Source organism: Nyctereutes procyonoides, unplaced genomic scaffold (genome assembly GCF_905146905.1).
Source record: "Nyctereutes procyonoides isolate TBG_1078 unplaced genomic scaffold, NYPRO_anot_genome, whole genome shotgun sequence".
In the NCBI taxonomy this organism is placed as follows: Eukaryota; Metazoa; Chordata; class Mammalia; order Carnivora; family Canidae; genus Nyctereutes; species Nyctereutes procyonoides.
In genome coordinates, this window is record NW_026575140.1 from 26,060,510 (window position 1) to 26,086,061 (window position 25,552).

At 44.8% G+C, this 25,552-nt stretch overlaps 1 protein-coding gene and 1 non-coding gene across 5 annotated transcripts in view; one reads left to right on the top strand and one right to left on the bottom strand.

Moving 5' to 3' along the window:
- Nucleotides 1-25,552, top strand: part of CLSTN1 (calsyntenin 1) — an 80,483-nt gene that overhangs the window by 36,830 nt on the left and 18,101 nt on the right. For 2 of the 4 annotated variants that reach the window (XM_055305101.1, XM_055305103.1), the window contains exons 2-7: nucleotides 6,083-6,205; nucleotides 18,855-18,884; nucleotides 20,063-20,258; nucleotides 21,629-21,837; nucleotides 23,615-23,764; nucleotides 23,882-24,067. In XM_055305101.1, coding sequence (XP_055161076.1) covers nucleotides 6,083-6,205; nucleotides 18,855-18,884; nucleotides 20,063-20,258; nucleotides 21,629-21,837; nucleotides 23,615-23,764; nucleotides 23,882-24,067 — 894 coding nt within the window. The remainder of the gene's footprint in view (nucleotides 1-6,082; nucleotides 6,206-18,854; nucleotides 18,885-20,062; nucleotides 20,259-21,628; nucleotides 21,838-23,614; nucleotides 23,765-23,881; nucleotides 24,068-25,552) is intronic. The other 2 variants (XM_055305102.1, XM_055305104.1) reach the window with 1 other exon arrangement.
- On the bottom strand, nucleotides 7,432-7,542 carry LOC129497988 (small nucleolar RNA SNORA40). The gene has a single exon (XR_008662033.1). It is a non-coding gene; the product is annotated as a small nucleolar RNA SNORA40 (small nucleolar RNA).

Below are 25,552 nucleotides of genomic sequence, written 5' to 3' on the forward strand. Positions count from 1 at the left end.
GACTCCAATTGCATTCTGCTCCTTCAGTGAGGAGAGGGCTAGAGTTTTTCATCTAAGCTGATCAAAGGTACCTGTCGTCATCTAGTGGCAGCATTTCTTAATTGCAGATTCTTTCGGGCCCAAGATTAAAAGCTGATTCTGCAAACAAAACGTAACACCATCTAGGATTTGCTGGTGAAATGCTGGCAGTCTCTTAAGACATCCAGCTGTTATTAATTGTTATGTTATTGGCCCACTGTGACCAGCCTGGGTTCCTGGGAATGAGAAGGGGCACAAGTCAAGTTCTCTTTTGAAAACAGCGGGTTTCTCTTTATAGTAAAAGAAGGAAATCAGAGGGGAACTGCTTGGTGCTGGGTTGATATCAAGGCCACAGCACCCCGGCTCTAGAACCAGATCTCCGGGGTGGATGACTTGGGTGGCCTGGATGAGTGACCAACCTCTCCTCCGCCCACAGAATTGGGATGTACTAGGGAGGCATAAGTATAACATTTGAAGTTAACCCTAAGATTAACTGTTGCATTCTTTTTCTCTTGATTTTTAAATTGGTGGCAATTTCTTTCTTTCTTTTTTAAAGATTGTATTTATTTATTCATGAGAGACACAGACTGAGAGAGAAAGGCAGAGACACAGGCAGAGGGAGAAGCAGGCTCCATGTGGGGAGCCTGATGTGGAACTCGATCCCAGGACTCCAGGATCATACCCCAGGCCGAAGGCAGGCCCTAAACCGCTGAGCCACCCAGGGATCCCCTACAGTTTCTAATGATTAACATCTACCACAGGGGCACCTGGGTGGCTCAGTTGGTTAAGCGTCCAGCTCTTGGATTTTGGCTCAGGTCATGATCTCAGGGCCATGAGATCCAGCCTAGTGTTGGTGCCTGGCTCTGTGCTTGGTGGGGAGTCTGCTTGGGATTCTCCCTCTCCCTCTGCCCTCCCTCCACTCATGCTCCCTTTCTCTCAAGTAAATAAATAAATCTTAAAAAAAAAAAAAATCTACCAGAATCACAAAAACTAGCCATGTCCTAAAGTCATAGATGTGCCCCTAGATAGAACTTACATGTATGGAAGGTCTGATTGCCAGCCATGCTATTCCATGATTTCCATCAAGAGTGCCATTCAAAATTTAATTGGCTTTTTAATGATCTAGAATGTGGTGAAATGAATCAGGTGAAAACCCCCAACATGGGTGATGTGTTCCTTTATTTGTGATTTTTTTTTGGAAGATTACAGAAATATCATTCACTTGTTTCTATAAATATTTGATAAGGCCAATTGAATGTGATGAAATATTAAAAATATCATTTATTAAATATTTAAAAGTTCAGTCCTTGGAACTGGCCGAATCTCTTCATCCCACTGCCAGCTGAAAGGACCAATTTATAAATTCTGAATTACAAAATTAGAATACTGGGAATATAGCTATACAATTCTTCTGGCCTTGAACCATTAGCTGTTTTCAGTTATGAGCCTTTCTTTTTTCTTTCTCTCTCTTTCTTTCTTTTAGAGATTTTCTTTTTAAGTAATCTCCACACCCAACGTGGCTCAAACTCACAACCCCAAGATCAAGAGTCGCACGCTCCACTGACTGAGCCAGCCAGGTGCCCCACCACAGGCCTTCCCTCCTGTAGCAGAAGGGCACCTGTTGTGTTCCTACCCATCACAGGTTTTCTGTAGTTTGGTCTGCCTGGCATTTCCACATTCCTACTGGGCTGAATACAGTAATTCAGTTTGTCAGGACTATTATGGACTCGCACATTTGAATAATCTTCAGCTTTATTTGCCATGCTTATAACTTCATTAATAAAACCTTAAATATAAAAACAAATTGGAATCAAACATTGCTGTTAATGGTGCATTAATAGTAAGTTGAACTAACATATTCTGTGCTTTAAAAATGAGATTAGTGACAAACAACAGAGGGCTTTGCACTACTTCCTTCAAAGTGGCTTGTTTCTCAGTATTGTATCTGTAACTGCAAGCAGCGTTCCAGCTTACATCCTAGCATGGTTTAACCAGAAATCTGGGGAGGATGGGAGTCTTGGCAACTGGGTAACACACTCAGCCTGACTGCAGTGAGGTTATTTCCTGTGTTTAGAGTGACCTTCTCAGACCAGAGGCTCCAGCTAACTGTGGGACCCACTTAGGCAGTCCCCCAGGTAACTTGCCTCTGTCCTGGGGAATATTTCTGAAGAGGGGCAGGTGGAGCATGACCATCTGAATTCTCTTCTTTACCAAATCTCTTGTCCTGGCAGCAGCTTTTGTGAGGGGAGGATATATTTTCCAAAGGCCCTTTGAATTTCTGGTCTTTATGATCAGGGTTTGGTTTCACATCATATCCTCGTGAAATCTAATTGCACCACACCTTTCCGGGCAGATCCCACAGTATTTTTATGTATTCTGTGCCTCTGGAATCTCTAGTCTCTTCCACTTGGAAGGAACATCCACCTGCCAGAAACAAAAAGCACCTTTGCAATGTCTAAAACTCCAAGTCATACCTCTTTTTCAGCTCTCAGCACCCAAACTACCTTCTCTATGAGACAGTTTACAAACCAGAGCACTGACTTTAATTGTACTACACATGAGATTCCTTATATACTCATCCATTTACTCAGTAGTTCCTGAGTAATGACGTGGTGCTAGGTGTTGGGAATTAACAGAGAACAAGAGGTCTCACTCTCCCAGAATCTATTTTTGTTCATGAATGAGTGGAAGAGGAGAAATAATACCACCACCTATGGGCATTTACCGAGTGCCGGACTGTGTCCTAAACATGTCACAAAATGTGACTAGTTTGATCACATAGCGACCTATCCAGTGGGTACTATTGCTGTCCTCAATTTATGAATGGGGAAACTGAGACCCATGGAGGAAGCCAAGTAACCTTCCCTGAGGCTCCAGGTTGGCACCACTGCCCTATGTTTGACAGTGTGCCGATGAGTAGCAGAAGGAAAGGAAAAAGGGAAGTGAGGACCAAAGCAGCAGATGCAGTAGTAGTAGTTGGAGGAGGGAAAGTTAGAACAGAGACCTGAGTGAGGTGATGAGTCCCCTGAGACCCTGTTGGGTTCGAAGAGGTCAAAGCTATTTTAATAATGTTAAGATTTTACTTGCCTTTTTCCTCATTCTCTCTTGCGTGTCTGGCGGAGTTCTCTAGAGGCTGCATGACATGTGACAGGGCAGCCTGTTGACTGCAGAAGAAGTGAGGACTCGGCTGTCTTCTGTTAAGCCAGATGGTAGAAAGATTTGCAAAAATAGAAAACATTGCCACCCTTCTTAGTAAACTCTATTTTTAAAAATATAGTTATTGGGGCACCTGGGTGGCTCAGGTTGGTTAAGCATTTAACCCCCTGGGGTCGTGGGATCAAGCTGAGTCAGACTCCCTGCTCACTGGGGAGTCTGCATCTCCCTCTCCCCCTGGTTGCACTCACTATCTCTCTCTGAAGTAAATAAAATTTAAATACATATATTTTTTCCCATAAAAATGTTATTTATGTTAACATATGTTGTTTTTAAAAATGAATTGGTAAATGATAAAATTTTTTCTTGATTTTTGATTCCTGGGGCAGTAAATGCTGATTAAGTAGCCAGATAATAGATCCCCCATGAACAAAAGCCATTTAGTGTCCTCAATAACATTTGGGGTCCATGGGCTCTGGGAACAGAGGCAGAGAACCACTGGTTTAGAAGCTTCCCTCTGGCTGCTGTGTGAAGAGCACATGCAGGAGGGTAAGGGTGAGGTTGGTTACCTGGATTTTGCAGATACTCCAGGTGAGCAGCACAGATGATGAGAAATGGCTCTGTCTGGATTTTATGTGTGGGTTTTTTTTTTCTTTAAGATTTTATTTATTCATGAGAGACAGAGAGAGAGAGGCAGATACACAGACAGAGGGAGAAGCAGGTTCCATGCAGGGAGCCTGACGTGGTACTCGATCCTGGGTCTCCAGGATCACACCCTGGGCCGAAGGCAGCGCTAAACTGCTGAGCCACCTGGGCTGCCCTGGATTTTGTTTTAAATTGTGGTAACGTACATGTAAAACCTCTCACTGGAAGTGCACACTGTGTTAAGTACATCCATTCATTTTGCTGTGCGGCCAATTCCTGGAACTGTTTTCAAAATTGTTACAAAATTGGAACTCTATACCCACTAAACAGCTCCCATGGGTCTGGCTTTATTTTGCAAGTGAAGACAACAGGATTTGCTCTTGGTTTAGGTATGGCATGTATAAATGTCTGGTAAATGCGTCATTAATTAGTGAGACGATAGCTTCTCCCCTTGCATCCCTGCTAGTTCAGAATGGCACACGTGAACGCCACATCAGAGTAAATACAGGTGAAGCCTGGTGCTTCTGATTGGCACAGTCTCCTGTCTTCACATAATGGTCATCAAGCAACAGCAGACACATGGTATCACATCATTGAATCTTATTTTTATTTATTTTTTATTTTTTTAAAGATTTTATTTATTCGTGAGAGACAGAGAGAGGCAGAGACACAGGCAGAGGGAGAAACAGGCCCCACGCAGGAGCCCGATGCAGGACTCGATCCTGGGACCCCGGGGTCACGCCCTGGGCCGAAGGCAGGTGCCAAACCGCTGAGCCACCCAAGTGCTCCGAATCTTAGTTTTAGATCCTTCTGAAGATGGACTTACAGAAAAGAAGCAGGTAGTTCATTTGACAAATAGGTACTGTCTCCTTGAAAATGAAGTTTCATGCCATTCCTTCTGCTTTAGATCGGCTCAGCTGGGGCAGGAATATACATGCCAGGGTTATGATGTGTGCACTCGTGAAGGCAAAAAGAAATGAAAAAGGTTTGGGCTGCCCATTATATGCTGGAGGAATGGGGACTCAGAGAGGGCCCTGGCTCTCAGTGGGAGAAGGTCTCACGCAGGGTCCGTGGGAGCCAGGCCCCAGGCAAAAACAATGGATAGGAATGAAACTTGGATTTCACTGGTGTGAGCGGACCACTAGGATGGCAGTTCTTACCTTACAGATGAAAGCAGCAGTGCTGGTTCCCATCTAAGAGGGATACAGGTAGCCGTTCCAGTGATCTGCCCCAGCCTTGTGGCTTGCGAGGGTGTCTCTAGTGTACAGGTGAGGAGACTGAGATTAAGAGGTCAGCTATGTACTCAAGGTCACACAGCGAACAATAGAAATAGAAGGGAGCTGGAATTTGACCCCAAGTCGGCCTGACCTCTACGTGGGTTATTTGCAAACCCTGTTTTTAGTAAAGTTTTTCAGAAATTTTGCATTTAGTTTTATTTATACTCTATATTTGTAATTTTATGTTCATAAATTTTCTTTTTCTTTTTTGAGATGTTCATAAATTTACTATTTTTGTTCATAATGCTAGTTTTAAATAGGTGATTCTATATTTTTATTGCCATAAAGAAGTGTTAGTGTCTTTTTCTTTGTAACTTTCCTGTGATAGGCTAAAAACAGATGGTTTGTCTATAGCCATCAGTCTCTCTTAATTTCTAGAGCAGCTTATTTCTCAATTCTGATTGCTTCATAGACTCAGTTTCTACATTACTTACTCTGGGATTAATCCCATTAGGGTCTTAATACCAAACTGCACAAAACACAAGTGTTGGGGGACCTGGGTGGCACATCTACCTTTGGCTCAGGTCATGATCCTGGGGTCCTGGGAAGGAGCCCTGTTTCAGGCTCCCTGCTCAGTGGGGAGTCTGCTTTTCCCTCTCCCTCTGCTCCTCCCCCTGCTGGTGCTTGCTCTCTCTCTCTCAAATAAATAAAATCTTTTTTTTCTTTTAAAGATTTTATTCATTTATTCACGAGAGACACAGAGAGGCAGAGACAGGCAGAGGGAGAAGCAGGCTCCATGCAGGGAGCCCGATGTGGGACTGGATCCTGGGACTCCAGAATCATGCCCTGAGCCAAAGGAAGGCGCCAAACCGCTGAGCCACCCAGGTGTCCCTAAATAGATAAAATCTTAAAAACAAACAAACAATTATTGCCTGGAGACTAATGAATGTTTTGTTATTTTAGTAATAGATGGGTGTTTTTATTAAAAAGCAGTGGAGTTTAATAATTCTGACCTGGTGTATTTCCATCTTTTTCTCTTTTAAATACAGTTAACAAACACAAACCATGGCTTGAGCCCACCTATCATGGCATAATCACAGAAAATGATAATGCAGTGCTCCTCGACCCTCCTCTGATTGCCCTGGATAAAGACGCACCTCTGCGATTTGCAGGTACGAATGTGGCTTTTATCTTACTGTTGATAAATGTGGATTGGATGCAGAGCATTTCACATAAATGCAGTCAGGTTATTTTTGAGCCTTTCTGAGAACGTCTTGCTAACTAAGAGGTGTTTGTGGCTTCTGTGTACTGCATCTTTCGATTTTAATAGTTGTTTGGTAGCCGAAAAAAAGCCTGTCCTTGTAGAAAAGCAAAATATTTATTGCATCATTGTATTCCTTGGTGTGACCAGATAGGTAACATCTGGACCAGTGTGCCTCAGACTAGCATGCACACAGAGTGCCTGAGGATCATGTTAAAAATGCAGATTTGGGTACAGTAGGTCTGTGGGGACCTGAGATTCTGCTCTCTGACCTGTGTAAATAACCTTACCAGATTATCTAGCTTATGTTTTTGAGTGGACTGATACATTTCCTGCATTTTAAGAAGTGCCTGGAGTCAGGAGTTCTAGACTCACTCCCTTGGGCCTCTCTACGGGGTGTCCACTGCAGACCTGTTGTGTCTAGAGCACCCTCCTGCTGCATTATTAATAATACAGAACGTTTATAAAGCCTTTGCAATGTTGCAGGCGCTGTTCTAAGTGCTTTCCAAACACAAATTTGTATTTAATCCTCCACAGTCTTATGAGGTAAGTATGCTTCCTGCCATCCCTGGTTTCCTTTTTTCTTTTTAAAGTTAATACGTTTTAATGTAAGGAATTTCAGATGTCGTGCTTCCTTACGCTCCCAGTCACTCTGGTTCCTCCAAAGTCAGAATCATAGTCTTCAGAATAGCCCTTTCCAAGAGAACATTTGTTCCATCCACACTTGCACTGTCCATCCACACTTCTTCCAGTTGGGCTCCTTTGACCTCCACTTGAATATGGACATACATCAAAAATTCCCCTCGTGTGTTGGGTCAGAATAGATGGTTCTCAATTTCAGACACCCTCTTCACATAAAGAAGTCCAAACCATGTTCACCCCGGAACATGGAACACCCCGGAACTGGAAACATTTGGAGGATATGCCAGTACCTCTAAGTCAGACATTGGGTTCTCAAGTGAAAAGCTTGGAAAAAGAAGGCATATTTGTTGCAAGTTGGCATAAAAATCAAAATGCTAATTCAGCATAGCTGAGACTTCCCCCATATCGTGTATTTTTAGTGATTCTGTGGTAACTCTGCAACCAACCTTCCTGTGGATCAGCAGCCCCACCATCCTTCTCCTGTGTTTTGGGTATCAGGTTCCTTCTCCTCTGTATCAACATTCATACTGAACAGTGAACTCTGGGCTGCAAGAGAGGACTTGTGTTCTTGTCTAAGTCTTTGCCCACAAATGAAACAAAAGCAAATGCCAGTGCTTTCTGCTATCCTCATCTTTAGGAGAGGAATCTGGGACACAGAGCACTGACCTCATCCATCAGCATATGTCAGAGGCAGGATGCCAAGGCAAGCAGGGTGACTCTTTGCCATGAAGCCCATGGTGAGCACCGCAGGAAGCTACAAGGGAAGCAGGAAGTGAAATATACTTTGAAGGAAAAAGTCATATTAATAAAATATCATTTATTTTTTCTTTCTCTCTGGATTGAATGTTATTGTATCATTTATCAAAACTTAATGTATTATGGATGCAATATTACTTATTTTAAAGTTGTACATTTTTAGGGATTCCTAGCTGTTTTTTATTAATGCACAAAAGATACATATTAAGATTTAAAAACTATAAAGAGAAAGAAGCAGTTTACAGCCAAGTCATAGTGGTAACGTGATTGTATTTGCCATAGTAGACAGGTAAATCAATTCCTTCCTTCTGGAGATTTTCATGGGGAACAGTTATTCTTAGATTCTTTTCATTTTTTTATTTTTTTAAATTATTTTATTTTATTTTATTTATGATAGGCACACAGTGAGAGAGAGAGAGAGAGGCAGAGACACAGGCAGAGGGAGAAGCAGGCCCCATGCACCGGGAGCCCGACTTGGGATTCGATCCCAAGTCTCCAGGATCGCGCCCTGGGCCAAAGGCAGGCGCTAAACCGCTGCGCCACCCAGGGATCCCCTTAGATTCTTTTTAAAAAATATAATCCACATAGCATAAAATCGACTCTTTTAAAGTATACAGTTCACTGGGTTTGAGTGTATTCACAGGATTGTGCAACCATCAGCCACTGTCTAATTCCAGAATGTTTTTATCACCCTAAAAGAAATCCTTGCACCCTGTTGGCAGCCACTCCCCACTCCCCCCACCCCTTTTGGCAACCATTAATTTAATTCGTGTCTATGGATTTGCCTGTTCTGGATTTTTTTGTGACTAGTATCTTCACTTCGCATGGTAATTTTTTTTTTAAATCTTTTTTTTTTAAATTTTATTTATTTATGATAGTCACAGAGAGAGAGGGAGAGAGAGAGAGAGGCGCAGAGACATAGGCAGAGGGACAAGTAGGCTCTATGCACCGGGAGCCCAATGTGGGATTCGATCCCGGGTCTCCAGGATCACGCCCTGGGCCAAAGGCAGGCGCCAAACCGCTGCGCCACCCAGGGATCCCTTCGCATGGTAATTTAAAGCTTCACCCATGCTTCAGTAATAGCATGCATCTGTCCTTCCGTCCTTCTTATTGTCGAATAGTATGCCATTGTATGGACATACCACATTTCTCATTTATCCGCTCATCAGCTGACACGCATTAGGATGGTTTTCACTTTGTGGTGATTATGAATCATGCTGCTGTGAACATTAGTGTACAAGTCTTTGTGTGGACATAGGTCTTCAGCATGCTTGGGTGTATGCCTGGGAGTGGAGTTGCTCTGCAAACACTCTTACTAAAGCATAGCCCTCCTCCTGCTGCCCTGGAGGGGAGCCTCTGCAGGGCCTCCCTAGTCCTCTGTTGCCATGGCACCTGTCCTGCACAGAACACTGCCCTCTGGGGCCATGCAGGCGGGTACCATCAGGAACACAGACACCTGCCCTCCCCAGCCTACTGGCCTGGGCTTGAGTCCTGCCTTTGCAGCTACTGGCTGGATGGCCTTGGGCAAATGACTGAACATCTCTGTGCTCCAGTTTCCTCATTGTAAAACAAGGATAGTGATGCCACATACTTCAGGGGTTTGGGGATTATTTGCTTATTTATAAATATGAAGAGCTCAGGTGCCTGGGTGTCACAGTGGTTGAGCATCTGCCTTTGGCTCGAGTTGTGATCCCGGGGTCCTGGGGATCGAATCCCACATCAGGCTCCCCACAGGGAGCCTGCTTCTCCCTCTGCCTGTGTCTCTGCCTGTGTCTCTGCCTCTCTCTCTCTCTCTCTCTCTCTCTGTGTCTCTCATGAATAAATAAAATCTTTAAAAAATAAATAAGTAAATATGAAGAACTCAAAACAATGCCTGGTATGTAGTAAGTGCTATATATAGTGTTTGCTGCTGCTGTTATTAATAGTTGAATATTTTAGAAATATTTTTTTATTTAACATTGTGTGATAAATATTTTTTCTGTCTTTCTGTAATAGACTTCATGGTACTCCATTTTCTCACTGAGTTTCTTAACTAGTGTTTTGGGGTAAGCCAGAGGCCCCATTTGGAGGCTTATTTTGATCTTTGATTGGTTTTGGTGATGGCATGGAGTTTAATTTGCCACCATGATGGTGCTGGTGCGGGTAGTAGCATCTACTACTTCCCGAGCACTTACTGTATGGCAGAGGTTGTTCGAAGGGCTTTCCATGGGTCACTTTATCTGATTCTTTTCAATAGCTTCCTGCAGTGGGTACTCCCGCTGCTGCTGGCTTTCCAGATGAGGGAATGGAGGTCTGAGTGTGTCCATCAGCAGCCTGACAACCTTGTTCTTCAGTTAATCCCCAGCGCCCAGGCTGGCATGTGGGAGTAGCTGATGCTCCACAAACATTCGTAGAAGGAATGAGAGGCCTTGCCCAAGATCACACAGCTCATAGGCCATAGAGCTGCCTTCCAGCCCAGTGGTCTGGCTCCAGTGTAGATTGGTACATTTGCTGTGTCCACTTCCCTGATGTTCTCTTTTTTAAAAAGTATTATTTTTAAAGATACTTTATTTATCTAACAGAGAGAGAGGGACAGAGAGGGGGCACCCAAGCAGGGAGAGTGACAGGGAGAAGGAAAAGCAGGCTCCCCGAGGAACAGAGAGCCCAATGTGGGGCTTGATCCCAGGGCCCTGAGATCGTGACCTGAGCCGAAGGCAGATGCTCAACCAAATGAACCACCCAGACACCCCCGATGTTATCTTTAAAACGCTCTATAAATGTCCTGGCTCACAGTCGCATCCCATCACAGGATATGAGTGTGGACAACCACCAGAGTTTACTTGTTGAAGCCCCGAAATAAATATACACGTAGGGTTGGAAGCTTAGTCACCAGATTGCATTGTGAACCGTCACCAATCAGACACTCATTTGAATATACAGGGTCCAGCCCAGATTGTTTCCTTGGGAGAAACCCAGAGACTCAAGTCTTGGTACTTGTCAGCTATTCTAGGAAATTAAAATGAGTGAATTCCTTTCTCAACCCCTTTTCCATGATCTGCTAATAGCCTAAGTAGATGTGGATATGAAAGCATGTTGTATGTTTTATGTATTCAGTGGGAAGTTAAGTCCTCACACCCCTTATACAGGGCTTTTTCCGCTGTTTTGACAGCCATCCCTCCCCACTGCCTGGAGGAGAAGCCCAGCACCACCCATCAGCCCCCCCCCCCCCCCCCCCCCCCGGCCCTTCCGTTTACTATGTGGTTCCTGCCCAGCGCTCTTTTTCCTGCCTTCCCAGATGGAGTTTGGGTAATTTATAAGAGGTTAAACAGTTAAAATACGAAGAGAATTCGAAAGAAATTTCAGGGCAAGGGATCCCTGGGTGGCGCAGCGGTTTAGCGCCTGCCTTTGGCCCAGGGCGCGATCCTGGAGACCCAGGATCGAATCCCACGTCGGGCTCCCGGTGCATGGGGCCTGCTTCTCCCTCTGCCTGTGTCTCTGCCTCTCTCTCTCTCTCTGTGTGACTATCATAAATAAATAAAATTAAAAAAAATTAAAAAAAGAAAGAAAGAAATTTCAGGGCAAGAATGGAACTGTATCTTTGTTGATATCTATCTAGAACCAGCTCAGATCTGTAATCTTCTCCACATTCGGTCTCATTTGTGTGACTCATGTGCCCTAAGGTTGGCCAGTGGGGTTGACTGCCACACATCACTACCAATTCTGCTTTTTTAGCCCATGCAACTGGGCAGGCATTGTGTTTGCCACAATGAGTTGGATATATTCTGTTATACCACATGAAATTGTCATTGTTGTATATTGAAAATATCAAAATATTTGAAAAAATAGAATGCCAGAAATTTCATGTGGTTCAGCCTAACATAAGGCGGTACTCCATTGAGTTAGCACTTTTTAAATTTATTTTTTAAAGATTTTATTTATTTATTCAGGAGAGACACAGAGAGAGAGGCAGGGACACAGGCAGAGGGAGAAGCAGGCTCCCTGTGGGGATGCCAATGAGGGACTTGATCCCAGGACCCCAGGATCACATCCTGAGCCAAAGGCAGACACTCAACCACTAAGCCACCCAGGTGTCCCAAGTTAGCACTTTAAGTGTCTGGACAGAAAATCCATGCTAAGTGCTAGAGGGAATTCATTTTAAGTGCAGTTGCCTCCAGGAAAGGTTTGAGATAGTAATTATTAAATATCAGGTAGCCATGCCAGGTCTCCTAGAGAATGGAAAGAAGCATAAAAGTTGGTCCCTGTTTTCTAAGCAACAATAATCTAGGTGGGAAGGCAAAACCAGCATTGACAAGGAGTTAAATGGGGCTACTTGGAGTTTTTAATTTAGTGCTAATTGAGAGCAGTCTGAACTGCAGTGCTAAAAAGACGAGATGATGTGGGTTAGAGAAGGCTCACGGATGACTGGGCTTAACGGATGAGCATAACTGACATACCCAGTGAAGGCAGGGGAAAGATAGGAGCAGGGGTGGGAACCGGAGGGGCTTCCAAAGGGAGGCATAAATAGTCAGCTTGTGTGGCATGTGGGGTGAGCACACAGTGCAGGAACAGAGGGCTGCAAATCAACTAGGGGCCAGAGGATTTCTGTTGCCAACATGAGGAGATGGGATGTTACTGCACGTGTGATTTTTAATACCCTGTCCAAATCACCGAGGCCTGTGCCTTGAATGCAGATGACCTACTCTCAGCTGAGTCTGTATCTCCAGGGAGAGCCTGAGAAGCCTGTATCTAGCCAGTGAGGTTTGGAAGCCTCCAGCAGGCCAGTCTCTTTTGAGTGTAGACTACAGCTTACCTGCATTGGAGCTATCTGGTGACACTTGTTAAAAATGCAGCTTTATTGGGCTCCACCCCAGAGCTGCTGAGTCAGAATTTCTGGGGATGGAGCCTGACAAACCACATTTTTAGCAAGCGTCTCAGGCAGTTCTTAGCATACTGAAATTTGGGAGTTGTTGCTGTAGCCAGGGAGGAGCTTGGAGAATGGGTGTAGTAGCCCTTGGTTGCTCTGCTTGGGTTGTTCAGGGTAACCCTTGGGTGGGTGGCGGGGTCAGCCTGGACATCCACCTGGTGAGCGTGGGCACCGAGGCTATGTAGAGACAAGCGGGTTAGGGACAAGAATGGGACTAGCAAGAGTGTAGTAGTAACAGCCTCTAACCTCTTCCCCACTGGGTTCAGATTGGTGGATCTGCATTACCACGCCTTCCCCAGCCAAGTGCACACAAACCCAAGCTTGGCCAACCAGATGCTCCCTCCGTGAATATGAATACTGAGAAGAGGGACAAAGCTGCTAATACTGTTTGCAATTGCATTCCAAGCACCCAGGCTGTTTTGCTCTGCGAGTTATGGGTCCTATTCCTGCCTTGGTTTTTGGGTCTTTCCAAGTCCTTTCCTCTGGTTTGCAGTCAATTTTGTGAGCTCCTGATGGCTTTCCACTGAAGTCCCTTTTTGCCTGAGTTAGCTGGAATGGGTGTCTGTTACAACCATAGAACCCTAACTGAGTCAGCACTAGAGATCATAAGGAGTGCATATAAGGGCAGGACTGCCCCAGGAGCCGGGAGACATTAAAATTTGAAAGAATAAAATTAATTTGTTCTAGGATAGACATTGCAGATACCCCTTCCATTTAGGGAAGAGCAGTGTAGTGTGGGGCCATATTCCGGTTTGGAAGAAGGCAGGGCCAGCCTGAAGCTGGGTTTCTCAAAGGGAGGGCTGTCATTGTCAGCCCAGAACCCTGGATGTGACTCTGGACATGGAGAAGTCACATCTGTACTCTGAGGGCTCCTGGGTGGCTCAGTGGTTGAGCATCTGCCTTCACACTCAGGACAAGATCCCTGGGTCCTAGGATTGAGTTCTGCATCAGGCTCCCTGTGGGGAGCCTGCTTCTCCCTTTGCCTAGGTCTCTGCTTCTCTGTGTGTCTCTCATGAGTAAATAAATAAAATCTTTTAAAAAATCTGTACTCTGTTGAGTTTAACCATTGTTATGTTTTTATGTTTTGCTTAAAAGAATGCGTCAGTAAAGTTCTTTTGGCTATTTTTTTAAAAGATTTTATTTATTTATTTATTTATTTATTTATTTATTTATTTATTCATTCATTCATTCATTCATTCATTCACGAGAGACACGCAGTGAGTGGGAGAAGCAGACTCCCCACTGCAAGCCCAATGCAAAACTCAATCCCAGGACCCCGGGATCACACCCTGAGCTGGAGGCAGATGCTCAACGACTGAGCCACCCAGGTGTCCCTCTTTGGCTATTTTAGATGCTCTTGGAGAATTAGAGAAGAGAGCAGGGAAAGGGGTCTGGTGTATGTGGAGGCCAGCATGGCTGGAGAGGTCACCTAGGAAAGCTGGTGGGACATTTTGCATATGATGAGAGTGGGGGTTTCTGCAGACTTACCTCGCAGAGCAGCAGTAGGTGGTCTGAATTGGGTGGGACAGCAGGGCAGAAAGAAAGTAGGATGGGAGAGGTGACTTTGAGAAGTCCTTCCTTGTGAAGGTTGAAAGAAGGCTGAGGCCAGGGGAGCAGCCTGGGAATACAGAGGGGCAGAGATGCACCTTACACACGGTCACCGTGAAGTGCCCATGGAACATGTATACTACACATATGTAACTGTCATGTATGTGTAATAATAGAGCTGTAGGTACAAGCATGGAGGAAAGAGGGAGGAAGAATGAATTGTGACAACTTCAAAGTTTAACAGATCAGCTCCTGGGAGAATGGGGACAGAAAGTAATGGAAACCGGGCCCTGGCTGGAGGGAAGAAGATGATAAATTGAGTGTAATTGGCGAGGCAGTAGAACACTCACTATGAAAATTCCTAACGAATTGTTAATTCTGTTGGCTGTGTCATGTTATTGTAGTTATGTTTTAATGAAAAGGCGAGATGGGTCCGTGCAGTGGGTACACTTCCAGGTCTGCAGAAGGTGGCTCGGTGGGCTCGGTGACACGGAGGGTCACCCAGGTCTGTGAAGGGAAAACCCAGGTCTGTGAAGTGGGTACAGCTCCTACTGCAGCGAGCTGCCTCTTGGCCAGACAGTGTCTAAAGTCGTTCTAGGCGAAAGGACCCAGCCTGCCAGCGATTTAATAAGTACCTGTGGATTTGAGGCACTGCATCTTTCTGGCATAGCCCATGATTCAAGTAGCCACTTAAATACTCAGAATAGGTGGGGACATATAGGAAAGATGGAAGTGCACCCTTTGCTCTTCTCATTATAAATGGATCCAGTCTTTTAGAGAGAAGCCTAGAAATACGGGAGTTTCAAAATAATTTATATTCTTTAATTTGATAATCATATCTTTGAGACACTATTCCTTATAATAGATCATAATACAGATGAACGTTCCAAGCTGAAATATGAATTCCCCTTCCCCCATCCAGACCTTCCATCCGTGGTCTCTCCCATGTCAACTGAAGGGAATTTAGGAGTCCTTGGGTTTCTCACTCATAATCCCCTGACATTGTCCGTACCTTCAGAACACACCCCAAATCTGGCCACTTCTCACCACCCCACTCGCCCCCGGTTCTGGCTTTCAGCCTCTTGTGCCTGCGTCATTCCTGTAGCCATCCTTGCTTATAGACTTATTTTCAACACAGAAGTCAGTTAGATTCTTTCAAAATATAAACTGTAGTTTTTTCTCTGCATAAAACATTCCAGTCATTTCCTGCTCACTTGGAGAATGAGCTGCAATTCTTGTAGCAGCCACTGTGGCTTCAGGTTACTCGTCTTTGTAGGGCTCCATCTGCTGGCCTACCCTCTGCTTAACCACTGCCGTAGGGTAGGCCTCCTTGTTCCTATGCAGCCTGCCTCTGGGCCTTTACACTTGCTGTCCCATCTGAAATTCTTCCCTAGATAATCATGTGGCTTGTTCCCTTAGTTCCCTCTGCATTCTACTCAGACATTATCAATGAAACCTCCCCTGAACATTGAAGTATAAAATTGAAACTCCCCATTGCCTTTCTATACTCTACATTCTCCTCCTCCTACCTCCCAGCCTGGTATCTCAAAGGAGAGAGTTTGAGAGTGTATATCTTTTGGCAAACAGTTCCACTCCTCATGATAATCTCATGGTCAGAACAGTCTCAAGGACATTGCTTGAATGGGTGTCTTTATACTTTTATTCAGCAATGACTACGTAGGCAGCATTACCCAAGTCAGATATTTCATCGCAGGGTCTTAACTCCACACTCACCTATGCAGTGGCCTTCATCAGGAAGGAATCCTTTGTCACTTTCAGGTATGCCAACTCAGATCATGTGGATCTGATCACAATTTTCTCTTTAGAAGCATAAACTCTGAGTTGAAAACTGAGCAACCTGACTTATTTTAAAATGCATTATTCAGTATTAATATGAACCCCCCAAAATGTAAACATAATATAATGAATTAGAACATTCTAGAAATTTGGGATCCCTGGGTGGCGCAGCGGTTTGGCGCCTGCCTTTGGCCCAGGGCACGATCCTGGAGACCCGGGATCAAATCCCACATCGGGCTCCCGGTGCATGGAGCCTGCTTCTCCCTCTGCCTATGTCTCTGCCCCCCCCCCCCTCTGTGACTATCATAAATAAATAAAAATTTAAAAAAAAGATTAAAAAAAAAAGAACATTCTAGAAATTTGACATACCTTGACATACCTGACACTCAGTAGTTCTACTCATCTTTTAGTGATCTATTCATCTTTTAGTGATCAGCTTCTGTAAGGGGCTAGTAGTAAAAGTCTTAGACTTTGTGGCCTGTAGAGTCTCTCTCGTGGTGACCCAGCATTGCCACTTTATGGAAAAGCAGCCATAGACCATACATAAATAAATGAGCATGTCTGTATTCCAATAAAACATTACTATGGGGGGATCTCTGAGTGGCTCAGTGGTTTAGCGCCTGCCTTTGGCCCGGGGCGTGATCCTGGAGTCCTGGGATCGAGTCCCGCGTCAGGCTCCTGGCATGGAGCCTGCTTCTGCCTCCTCCTGTGTCTCTGCCTCTCTCTCTCTCTCTCTCTCTCTCTCTCGAATAAATTTTTAAAAATCGTTTAAAAAAAACTTTACTATGGACACTGAACTTTGAATTTCAGTCAATTTACTTGTGTCACAAAATAATATTTGAAGAAGTAAAAACCACTCTTAACTTCTAGGCTATTTGAGAACACACAGAGGCTGGATTCGGCATGCACACCGTAGTTTGCCCTGACTCGGAGCACTCTGTCCACTAGAACTTGCCGTTCTGGGTCTGCATCCTGCGCTTGATAGTTACTAGTCACCCATGGCCACTGAGCACCTGAGGTGTGGCAGCCAGGGTGCTGGAGGAACTGATTTCTAATATTACTCAATTTTTTAAAAAGGTTTTACTTGTTTATTTGAGAGAGAGAGCACGAGTGTGTGTGTGTGTGGGGGGCTAGCAGAAGGAGAAGCAGGGAGCCTGATGGGGGCATCGATCCTAGGACTCCCAGATCATGACCTGAGCTGAAGGCAGATGCTTAACCGACTGAGCTACCCAGGTGCCCCAATATTATTCAATTTTAATATGGATTTTAATTTAATTTTAAACAGCCCATGTGGCTAGTGGCTCCAGTTTTGGGACAGGACAAGGTCTACAGTGACTGCAAATGTGCAACAGGAAGCATGGTTAGAAATACCTATCACAGCATTGTTCACAGCAGGAAACAGGAATTGTGGTGCACTCACACAATGGAAAATATAGTGATAGTGAACACTTGTTGAGTGCCAGGCAGTGTCTTAAGCATTTACCTGCTCTAACTCCTTGGGTTCTCGCTGAAGGTAGTCGTGAAAGTAAATAAACTGTATTCTATATCCACTAAGAGGAATGAATAAATCTTAGATGCACAAGGTTGAGTGAAAAAGCAAGGCACAGGGCACCTGGCTGGCTCAGTCAGTAGAGCATGCAACTCTCCATCACGAGATTGTGAGTTCAAGCCCCATGTTGGGCACGGAGCCTACTTAAAAAAATAAAGGGGGTCTGGATGGCTCAGTGAGGTAGGCATCCAGTCTTTTTTTTTTTTTTTTTTTATTGGTGTTCAATTTGCCAACATATAGAATAACACCCAGTGCTCATCCCATCAAATGCCCCCCTCAGTGCCCGTCACCCAGTCACCCCCACCCCCCGCCCACCTCCCTAGGCATCCAGAGTCTTGATCTCAGCTCAGGTCTTGATCTCAGTCAGGGTCATGAGTTCGAACTTTGCATTTTAAGTAGGCTCCTGCCAAGTGTGGAGGCTACGTAAAATAAAGAAAAAAGAAATAAAATAAGTAAACTTAAAAAAAAAGCAAGTAAAAAATTGCATACCATGTAATACCATTTTTTCAAACCTCAAAAACAAGCAAAATGAAACACAGTTCAGGGATATACAAATACATGGTAAAACCATTGAAAAACAAGAGAATTCAGATATGTTGCCATTAGGGAAGAGAAGCTGCCCTGCTGAGGCAGGCTCTGTGGCTCCCTCCCGGAGAGGCAGCAGGACTCTCTCCTGGCCTCCTGACCTCTGCGTGTCAGCCCCTTCCCCCTACCACAGTAGGCAGCAGTCTGTTGACTTAGTAGGACTGCGTTTTCACTAAAAGCCATGGTCATTGTGACATCACCGCATTTAAAATGGAATCTGGTTTCGGTTCACATTCAAGCAGATATTCCATTAAAAGAGGGGTTTGTGTGCATTGCCTTAGTTGGGTCTTTTAGGTTAGAAAATCGTGATTATTTCTCTAGCTTAAGAACAAAGTTTAAAAACCCTTTGCTCCAAATGTTTGTTTTCTGTTTCATCAGAATCTCTTGCTGGGTTGAATGTTACCAGATTTAAGCCACAGGAACTTAATTTGAAAAGGAAAAGTCTGAAAACTGCAAACTAACAAATAGGTTTACTTATTAACTGTGACTGTGAAAGTGGTCATTAAAAATGGTCCAAATGACACCTGATGGTGTTACGAAATTTTGCAGCAGATTTCACCTCTAGGACATCACGTAGTAGTTTGTGGGGTTGGGTTCAGAGACACTGGGCTCCTGAAGATCTAGTTCCACTGTAGTGATTCTAGGGAGTGGCTACCAAGCTGATTGTTGAACTATGTCAAGCTTTTCTATGTAATATGTGCATCTTTGACTTTTTTCCTTATTGTTCCATCTTTATTCTTTCCTGCATTACTGACATGGGTTTATCTTTTCTCCCTTTAGAGAGTTTTGAGGTGACAGTCACCAAAGAAGGTGATAAAGGGTTCTTTCTATCCCTCTTATAAATATTAACCCACTAACTTTGTTTATAAAATTGGGAATCAGCCCTTAAACAGAAGAAACTGTCATGCTCTTTTACTCTGATTTATTCTCCTACTTTGTTTCTATTTTTAAATATATGATGGAAATTGTATGTAACCAAACCCTTGGTTAGAAATATCTGGAAATCAGACATCCATTTGAACTGTATGGATAGTACTGTACATTTTTTCCTCAATTCAGAGATTCACTTTGTAACTGTTTTCTGTGAGGTATAATTTTGGAAGAGGGCAGTCTCATTTTTATATGAAATACATTTTTTTGAAGTTTTATATGTACATCGAAACACTTATGTTTGTTCTCCCACGAGCAAGAACGGAAACCTAGATTTTCACCCCAACTAAGTTTGTGAGCCAACTTAGATCTCTGGATGTCCCCAGGCAGGCTTCTTTTTCAGGTCTGATAGGGTAGCGTTGGAAACAAAGGCAAGTCTAGCAAATCCCTCCCCATGATGGAACCGATCTTAATAGTAGACTCTAGCTGTTGAAATGGATGCCTGAGAAGTTGGTATTTCTACCTTTCTCGTTCAGTAGTTTGTTTTGATTCCCTAATTTTAGCCAGGCTCATTGCACAGGAAGACTTGTTTCTTTTGACTTTTTTTTTTTTTTTTCTGGACAGAATTTCTGCAATTATGGTGCTGAACCTATATGTCATACTTCTTCCTCTCTCAACACTTAACTGCATTTTAGCCTTCTCTCTGGTCCAAATCTGAATCACTGCCCAGCTGTCCCCAAGAGCTGGGGTCAGTTCCTCAGTGTTATCAGGCCATGGCTGTATGCTAATGAGACTACTTTTACCCTGGAGCTATCTTAAGTACTCCTGTGAAATGCCTGTCTATATTTTCTCTTTTTCTCTTTTGTACTCCTGCATGAATGGATGCAAAGTTAAGCAAGTTGCTTGGAAAGCCAGACACATGCTTCTTTTTACTAAAGCCCTCAGAACTTACCCCACAAAGCACAGTGCTCTTGCTTTGTCCACAGACCCTCTAAACCCCTGGCTGCTGAACTGTTGTTGTTTCTTTTCTTTTGGGGAGCATAAGGATGGGGAGGGGCGGGTGCAATGTGTGGACTCGTGGGGCAGAAATTCTAACCTGTGCTGCTTTGACTCCCTAGGTGAGATTTGTGGATTTAAAATTCATGGGCAGAATGTCCCCTTTGATGCAGTGGTAGTGGATAAGTCCACTGGTGAGGGAATAATTCGCTCAAAAGAGAAACTGGACTGTGAGCTGCAGAAAGACTACACATTCACCATCCAGGCCTATGACTGCGGCAAGGGGCCGGATGGCACCAGCGTGAAAAAGTCTCATAAGTAAGTAAGCTGGGCAGAGACAGGGTATGTGTGAAGAAAGCAGTAGTGACCAATGCCCCTGTCCCCAAGACTGTTGATTTATTTTTAAGATTTTATTTATTTAATTTGAGACAGAGAGAGACAGAGAGAGAGAGAGAAAGCAAGAGCCGGGGTGGAGCTGTATAAAGGGAGAGAGAGAAGCAGACTCTCCACTGAGCAGGGAGCCCGATGCGGGACTTGATCCCAGGACCCTGGGATTATGACCTGAGCTATAGGCAGATGCTCAACCACTGAGCCACCCAGGCGCCCTTCCTGTGGCTTCTGAGGACGTGGAATTCCTTTGTGCTGGTGAGAGCAGGCTGGCCACTGTGCCCCATCCTGGCTGTGCCCCTGTCCTTCCTGCCTGCTAAGGACTACCAAGGTTACCGACAAGACTCTGGACAAGACCTGGATTTAGATAGAATTCCTGTCTTCTCCATCATTCGCCATCCCTTGGGCATTAGGCAGACTTCATTTGGCTGAGTCTCAGTTTCTACTTAGTGCCTGGGCACAGGAGAGAGGGGCAGGCAGGGGACAAGAGCCGGGGAGCCCCTGTAAGGGTCAGGAAGGACCCAAGGCACTGGGCGCAGAGGGTCCCGGTGAGCGCCAGGGTGCTGAGTGCCAGCGAACCCCTCCTCATCTGTCTTGCACAGTGTGGCATGACTGTGGTCCTTGCAAAAGGCCTGATTTTAGTAGGAGATCTTGTCAGAAACACGCCCTGATCAACAGCCCTCTCTTTGCATCGGGCCTCACGGTGCCTTGGTTGCCTCTTGCCCGAGCGGGGAGGCAGAACGTGGCAGCAAGGGGTCTGCGGGGAGGGCAACGTTGAGGTCACGTTGACATCCCCCGTTTGTTGGATCACTAACAAGTGATGGGCAACAGTGGCTTGCTGGTGGTCTCTGTTCCTTAGAGGAGGAACAGTGCTGTGCGCGTGCTCCTATCAGACTCCCTGTCCATCTCCTGTCTACGTCTCGCCCCTTCTTCCTCTGGCTCTCATTCTGTCTTATCTAGTTCATCTCTCTTCTGCATGCCCTGACCCACACTGTTAGGAGAACCCCAAGTCTCTTTTATTTTATATTATTGCCCCCCCTTTTTTTTAATGAGCTGTCTTCCTCCTGGGACCTGGAATAATCTGCTCAGATTCCTATTTTGACTTTCTTAAAAGTTATCTCCACATGAAAGTAAAAACAATGACTTGTTTGATTTTTATCTCCATCATATGAACTTCATGAAATGAGACAGTAGCAGAAGGAAATCTAAAAACACAGCTGAATCGGTAGACTTTGGGTAAACAACAACAAAAAAACAAACCGAACACGCAGCTTTTCTTCTCCTTCTTCTTCTTCCTCCAGAGCAACTGTCCATATTCAGGTGAACGATGTGAATGAATATGCGCCAGTGTTCAAGGAGAAGTCCTACAAGGCAACCGTCATCGAGGGCAAGCAGTACGACAGCATCCTGAGGGTGGAGGCCGTGGACGCGGATTGCTCCCCTCAGTTCAGCCAGATTTGCAGCTATGAAATCGTCACTCCAGATGTGCCATTCGCCATCGACAAAGATGGTGAGTCAGAGGAGCAAGCCTTCCTTGCCGAGGCAACGGTACATGGGCAGGTCTGCACGCCAGCGAAACTCAGATTGGAGACGATCTTCCGTCCCTTCAGGCTCCTGTAACAAAGTGCCATAAGCTGGGGGCGCTCAGTCGACAGACACTTCGTACGGGTTTGGAGGCTGGGAGCGTAGGGTGAAGTGCTGGTATGTTCAGTGTCTCATGAGGCCTGAGGCCTGGTTCACAGGGGGCGGTCTTCTCACTGCATCCTCATGTGGCGGAGGGAGAGAGCCCTCTGGGATCCCGTGATCCCTCACGGCCTCACCTAAAACCGAGCTCCTCCCCAAAGCCTTGCCTTGTAACACCATCACATTGTTAGGACATCAGCACACAGATTTGGGGGGACACAAACATAACGCCATCACATTGTTAGGACTTTGGCACATGAATTCGAGGGGACAAGCATTCAGTCCATAGCAGAACCCTAGTGGTGTGTGTGTCTCACATTTTTTTATCCTGTCCCCAGAAAGTGTCTCTTCTGTACCTGAAGTCATGTGTTCTATTATGGGGCGCCCTTCTTTTTTCCTTTCCCACCAAGGTCAAAGAAATCCCCCACCTGGCATGTTTTTAATCTGTACCTTCTCATCTTTCCACTGATACACATACAAAAAGACTGACCTTTGGTTGTTCTGTTTCCTGTCCTCTGTTGGATTTGGGCCTTCTGCCTCATTTGAACATGAAGGCTCATGCCTTCCTGCCAGATTCTCCATCCTTTGTCATTGAGCAGAATGAACTCATGCTAAAACTCAGCTTCTTTATTAGGTTACAGCTTCTTGCCGGTAATACGGTGTCTCTGTTGTTAATGCACAGGCCAGAATCTTCTGATGAAATTATGGACATTGCAAACACTTTATAGACATCTGTACTCAGATTCAAAAGTAGGCTCCTGTTCTGGTGGATGGTAGTAGGAAGTCTCTCTACACACACACGCGCGCGCGCGCACACACACACGGAATAAATCTTTTAATATATTTTTTTTTAATTTTTATTTATTTATGATAGTCACACAGAGACAGAGAGAGAGAGGCAGAGACACAGGCAGAGGGAGAAGCAGGCTCCATGCTCCAGGAGCCCCACGTGGGATCCGATCCCGGGTCCCCAGGATCACGCCCTGGGCCAAAGGCAGGCGCCAAACCGCTGCGCCACCCAGGGATCCCCGGAATAAATCTTTTAACAAGAAATATTTACTGCAGCTTGATCTTGTGCTTAGTATTTGAAATACTTGAATTATTATGTCTTTTTTGTTCTCTTACATGTGAACTGCATAATCTTAAAGCAAATATGAGACCCAAAAAGATGGGACCCCTGGGTGGCTCAGTGGTTGGGCGGTGCCTTCAGCTCAGGTTGTGATCCCAAGATCAGGGATCGAGTCCCACATTGGGCTCCCTACATGGAGCCTGCTTCTCCCTCTGTCTATGTCTCTGCCTCTCTCTCTCTCTCTCTCTCTCTCTCTCTCTCTCTCTCTCATGAATAAATAAATAAATCTTTTAAAAAAAATCCAAAAAGAAAAACTATGAGAATAAATGAAGGTTGAATTGTGTAGACTGGGTTTCTTGTTTCACCAGTCTGTAAGGTGGATTTAGTGTCTTTAGGCTCAGGAAAGCCAGACCGAGTGCTAATTCCCACCAGCCCAGGGTTTATTTCTCTGCTGGTGTTTCTGACACTTGAAGCCCATGTACTTTGCACTCAGCCCGGCTTTGCATCCTCACTGTTGTTTCTCCCCCTCTGGAAGGTTATATAAAAAACACAGAGAAGCTAAACTATGGGAAGGAGCACCAGTATAAGCTGACAGTCACTGCCTATGACTGTGGGAAGCGAAGAGCAGCAGAAGATGTGCTGGTGAAGGTCAGCATCAAGCCCACCTGCAGCCCCGGGTGGCAAGGTGAGCCCAGTCTTCCTTTCTGCTCTCACACCTGTTCTTAAGTGGCATCTAGGAGAGAAAGCTAAAGTGTCCGTTTGCCTCCTTTCTTCTCATCCCAATCTCTGTGGACCGACCCAGGATGGAACAATAGGATCGAGTATGAGCCTGGCACAGGCACTTTGGCCCTCTTCCCAAATGTCCACCTGGAAACGTGTGATGAATCTGTGGCTTCGGTGCAGGCAACGGTGGAGCTGGAGACTGGCCACATCGGGAAAGGCTGTGACCGTGACACCTACTCGGAGAAGTCCCTTCACCAGCTATGTGGTAAGGAGGCCCAGTGGTTCAGTGAAGGAGAGAGACACCCTTTCAAGTGGAAGGGAAGTGTGTGCATGTATTGCTGGTCACAATCATGTGTTCAATCAGACTTTGACTCTCCAGTGGCCATTACTGCCTTCCTGGCTAATTTTCCTACTGGATGGGCTTTAGGAGGTTCATAAACCCCTGAAAGTCTGTTCAAAATGTTATGTGGAAGCGCATTTTAAGAACGAGTGATTTGAAGAAAGTGTTTCTCTAACCTAGAGACTCATTCATTCAAAGAGGGATTGTGTAAGTAGGGTGAGTAGGAAATGAAATGAGATGTTTGTCTAAGGACTGAAGAAGAAAAACATAGGTGGTACAATAGCTTTTGGCAAACGTGAGGTAGAAAAGCAAAACTAAAGATATATCTAACGTTGAGTCTCAGCAGATTGTATTTAGCACAAACATTACGTCAAGTCAAGAGACCAGTGGTTACAAATCTGATCAAAGCCTTGAGCTCTGCCTTCACCATCAGTTGTGAGCATTTTTCTAGTTTATCTAAATGAGGTAGAGGTGAGATATGGATGCCTTTTGTAGAAAATGCTGAGGGGGAATGTTTCACTTCACCAGTGCCAGAATACACATAACTTGAGTGAGCTCTTTGTAATCAGAAGGGATTTTGTCTTCAGAGCTGCTCAGTATCAGCTCTGCAGAAGGCATTTGCCCGTGCTGACCTGTCTTTCCACCAGCCTGATAATAGCCAGTAGGTTTAGGATTTCTTACAAAACTGGAATAAGCAAAAGCAGAAAAGTATATTCTTTGCTAGCTTATCCCGATGATGAATATATGCTGGTGTTGCGTGACTCTGAGTCCAAATATTCGTGTGCTTAAATATATATATATAGTTAAGAGAACTGGGACAAATTCTTTTTTAAACTGTGTTTGTATATATAGACATATAGTTTATATATATTACATATATATATATACTTTTTAAGATTTTGTTTATTTATTTGAGAGAGTGAACATGAGCAGGGGAGGGGAGGGTCAGAGGGAGAGGGAGAAGCAGACTCCCCACTTAGCAGGGAGCCTGATGTGGGGCTCAATCCCAAGATCCCGAGATCATGTCCTGAGCTGAAGGCAGACACTTAACCAACTGAGCCAGCCAGGCACCCCTGTATATATTTAAGTATAATGTTTAAAACGTACTTTCTCTCTCCAGTGCCATGATTTTTTATGGTATTAAGTGAACATTTTCTCAGCAGAACAGTTTAAAGTCAGGAAGAATGGAAAGAATTTCATATGTGAGTGCTTACTGTATGCTCTGTACTTCCGTATGTGCTACCTCATTTCATGTACCCATCACGCTGACAAAGGAGGTGGTGTTGACCTCATTTTTACTGAAGAATTGATTGTGACTGAAGGAGGAGAAGTTCACACTTTTAGGAAGTGTCAGGCGCTCACATTTGATCAGCCTTATACATTAGATCATGTAGCTCCGAGGAACAGAGA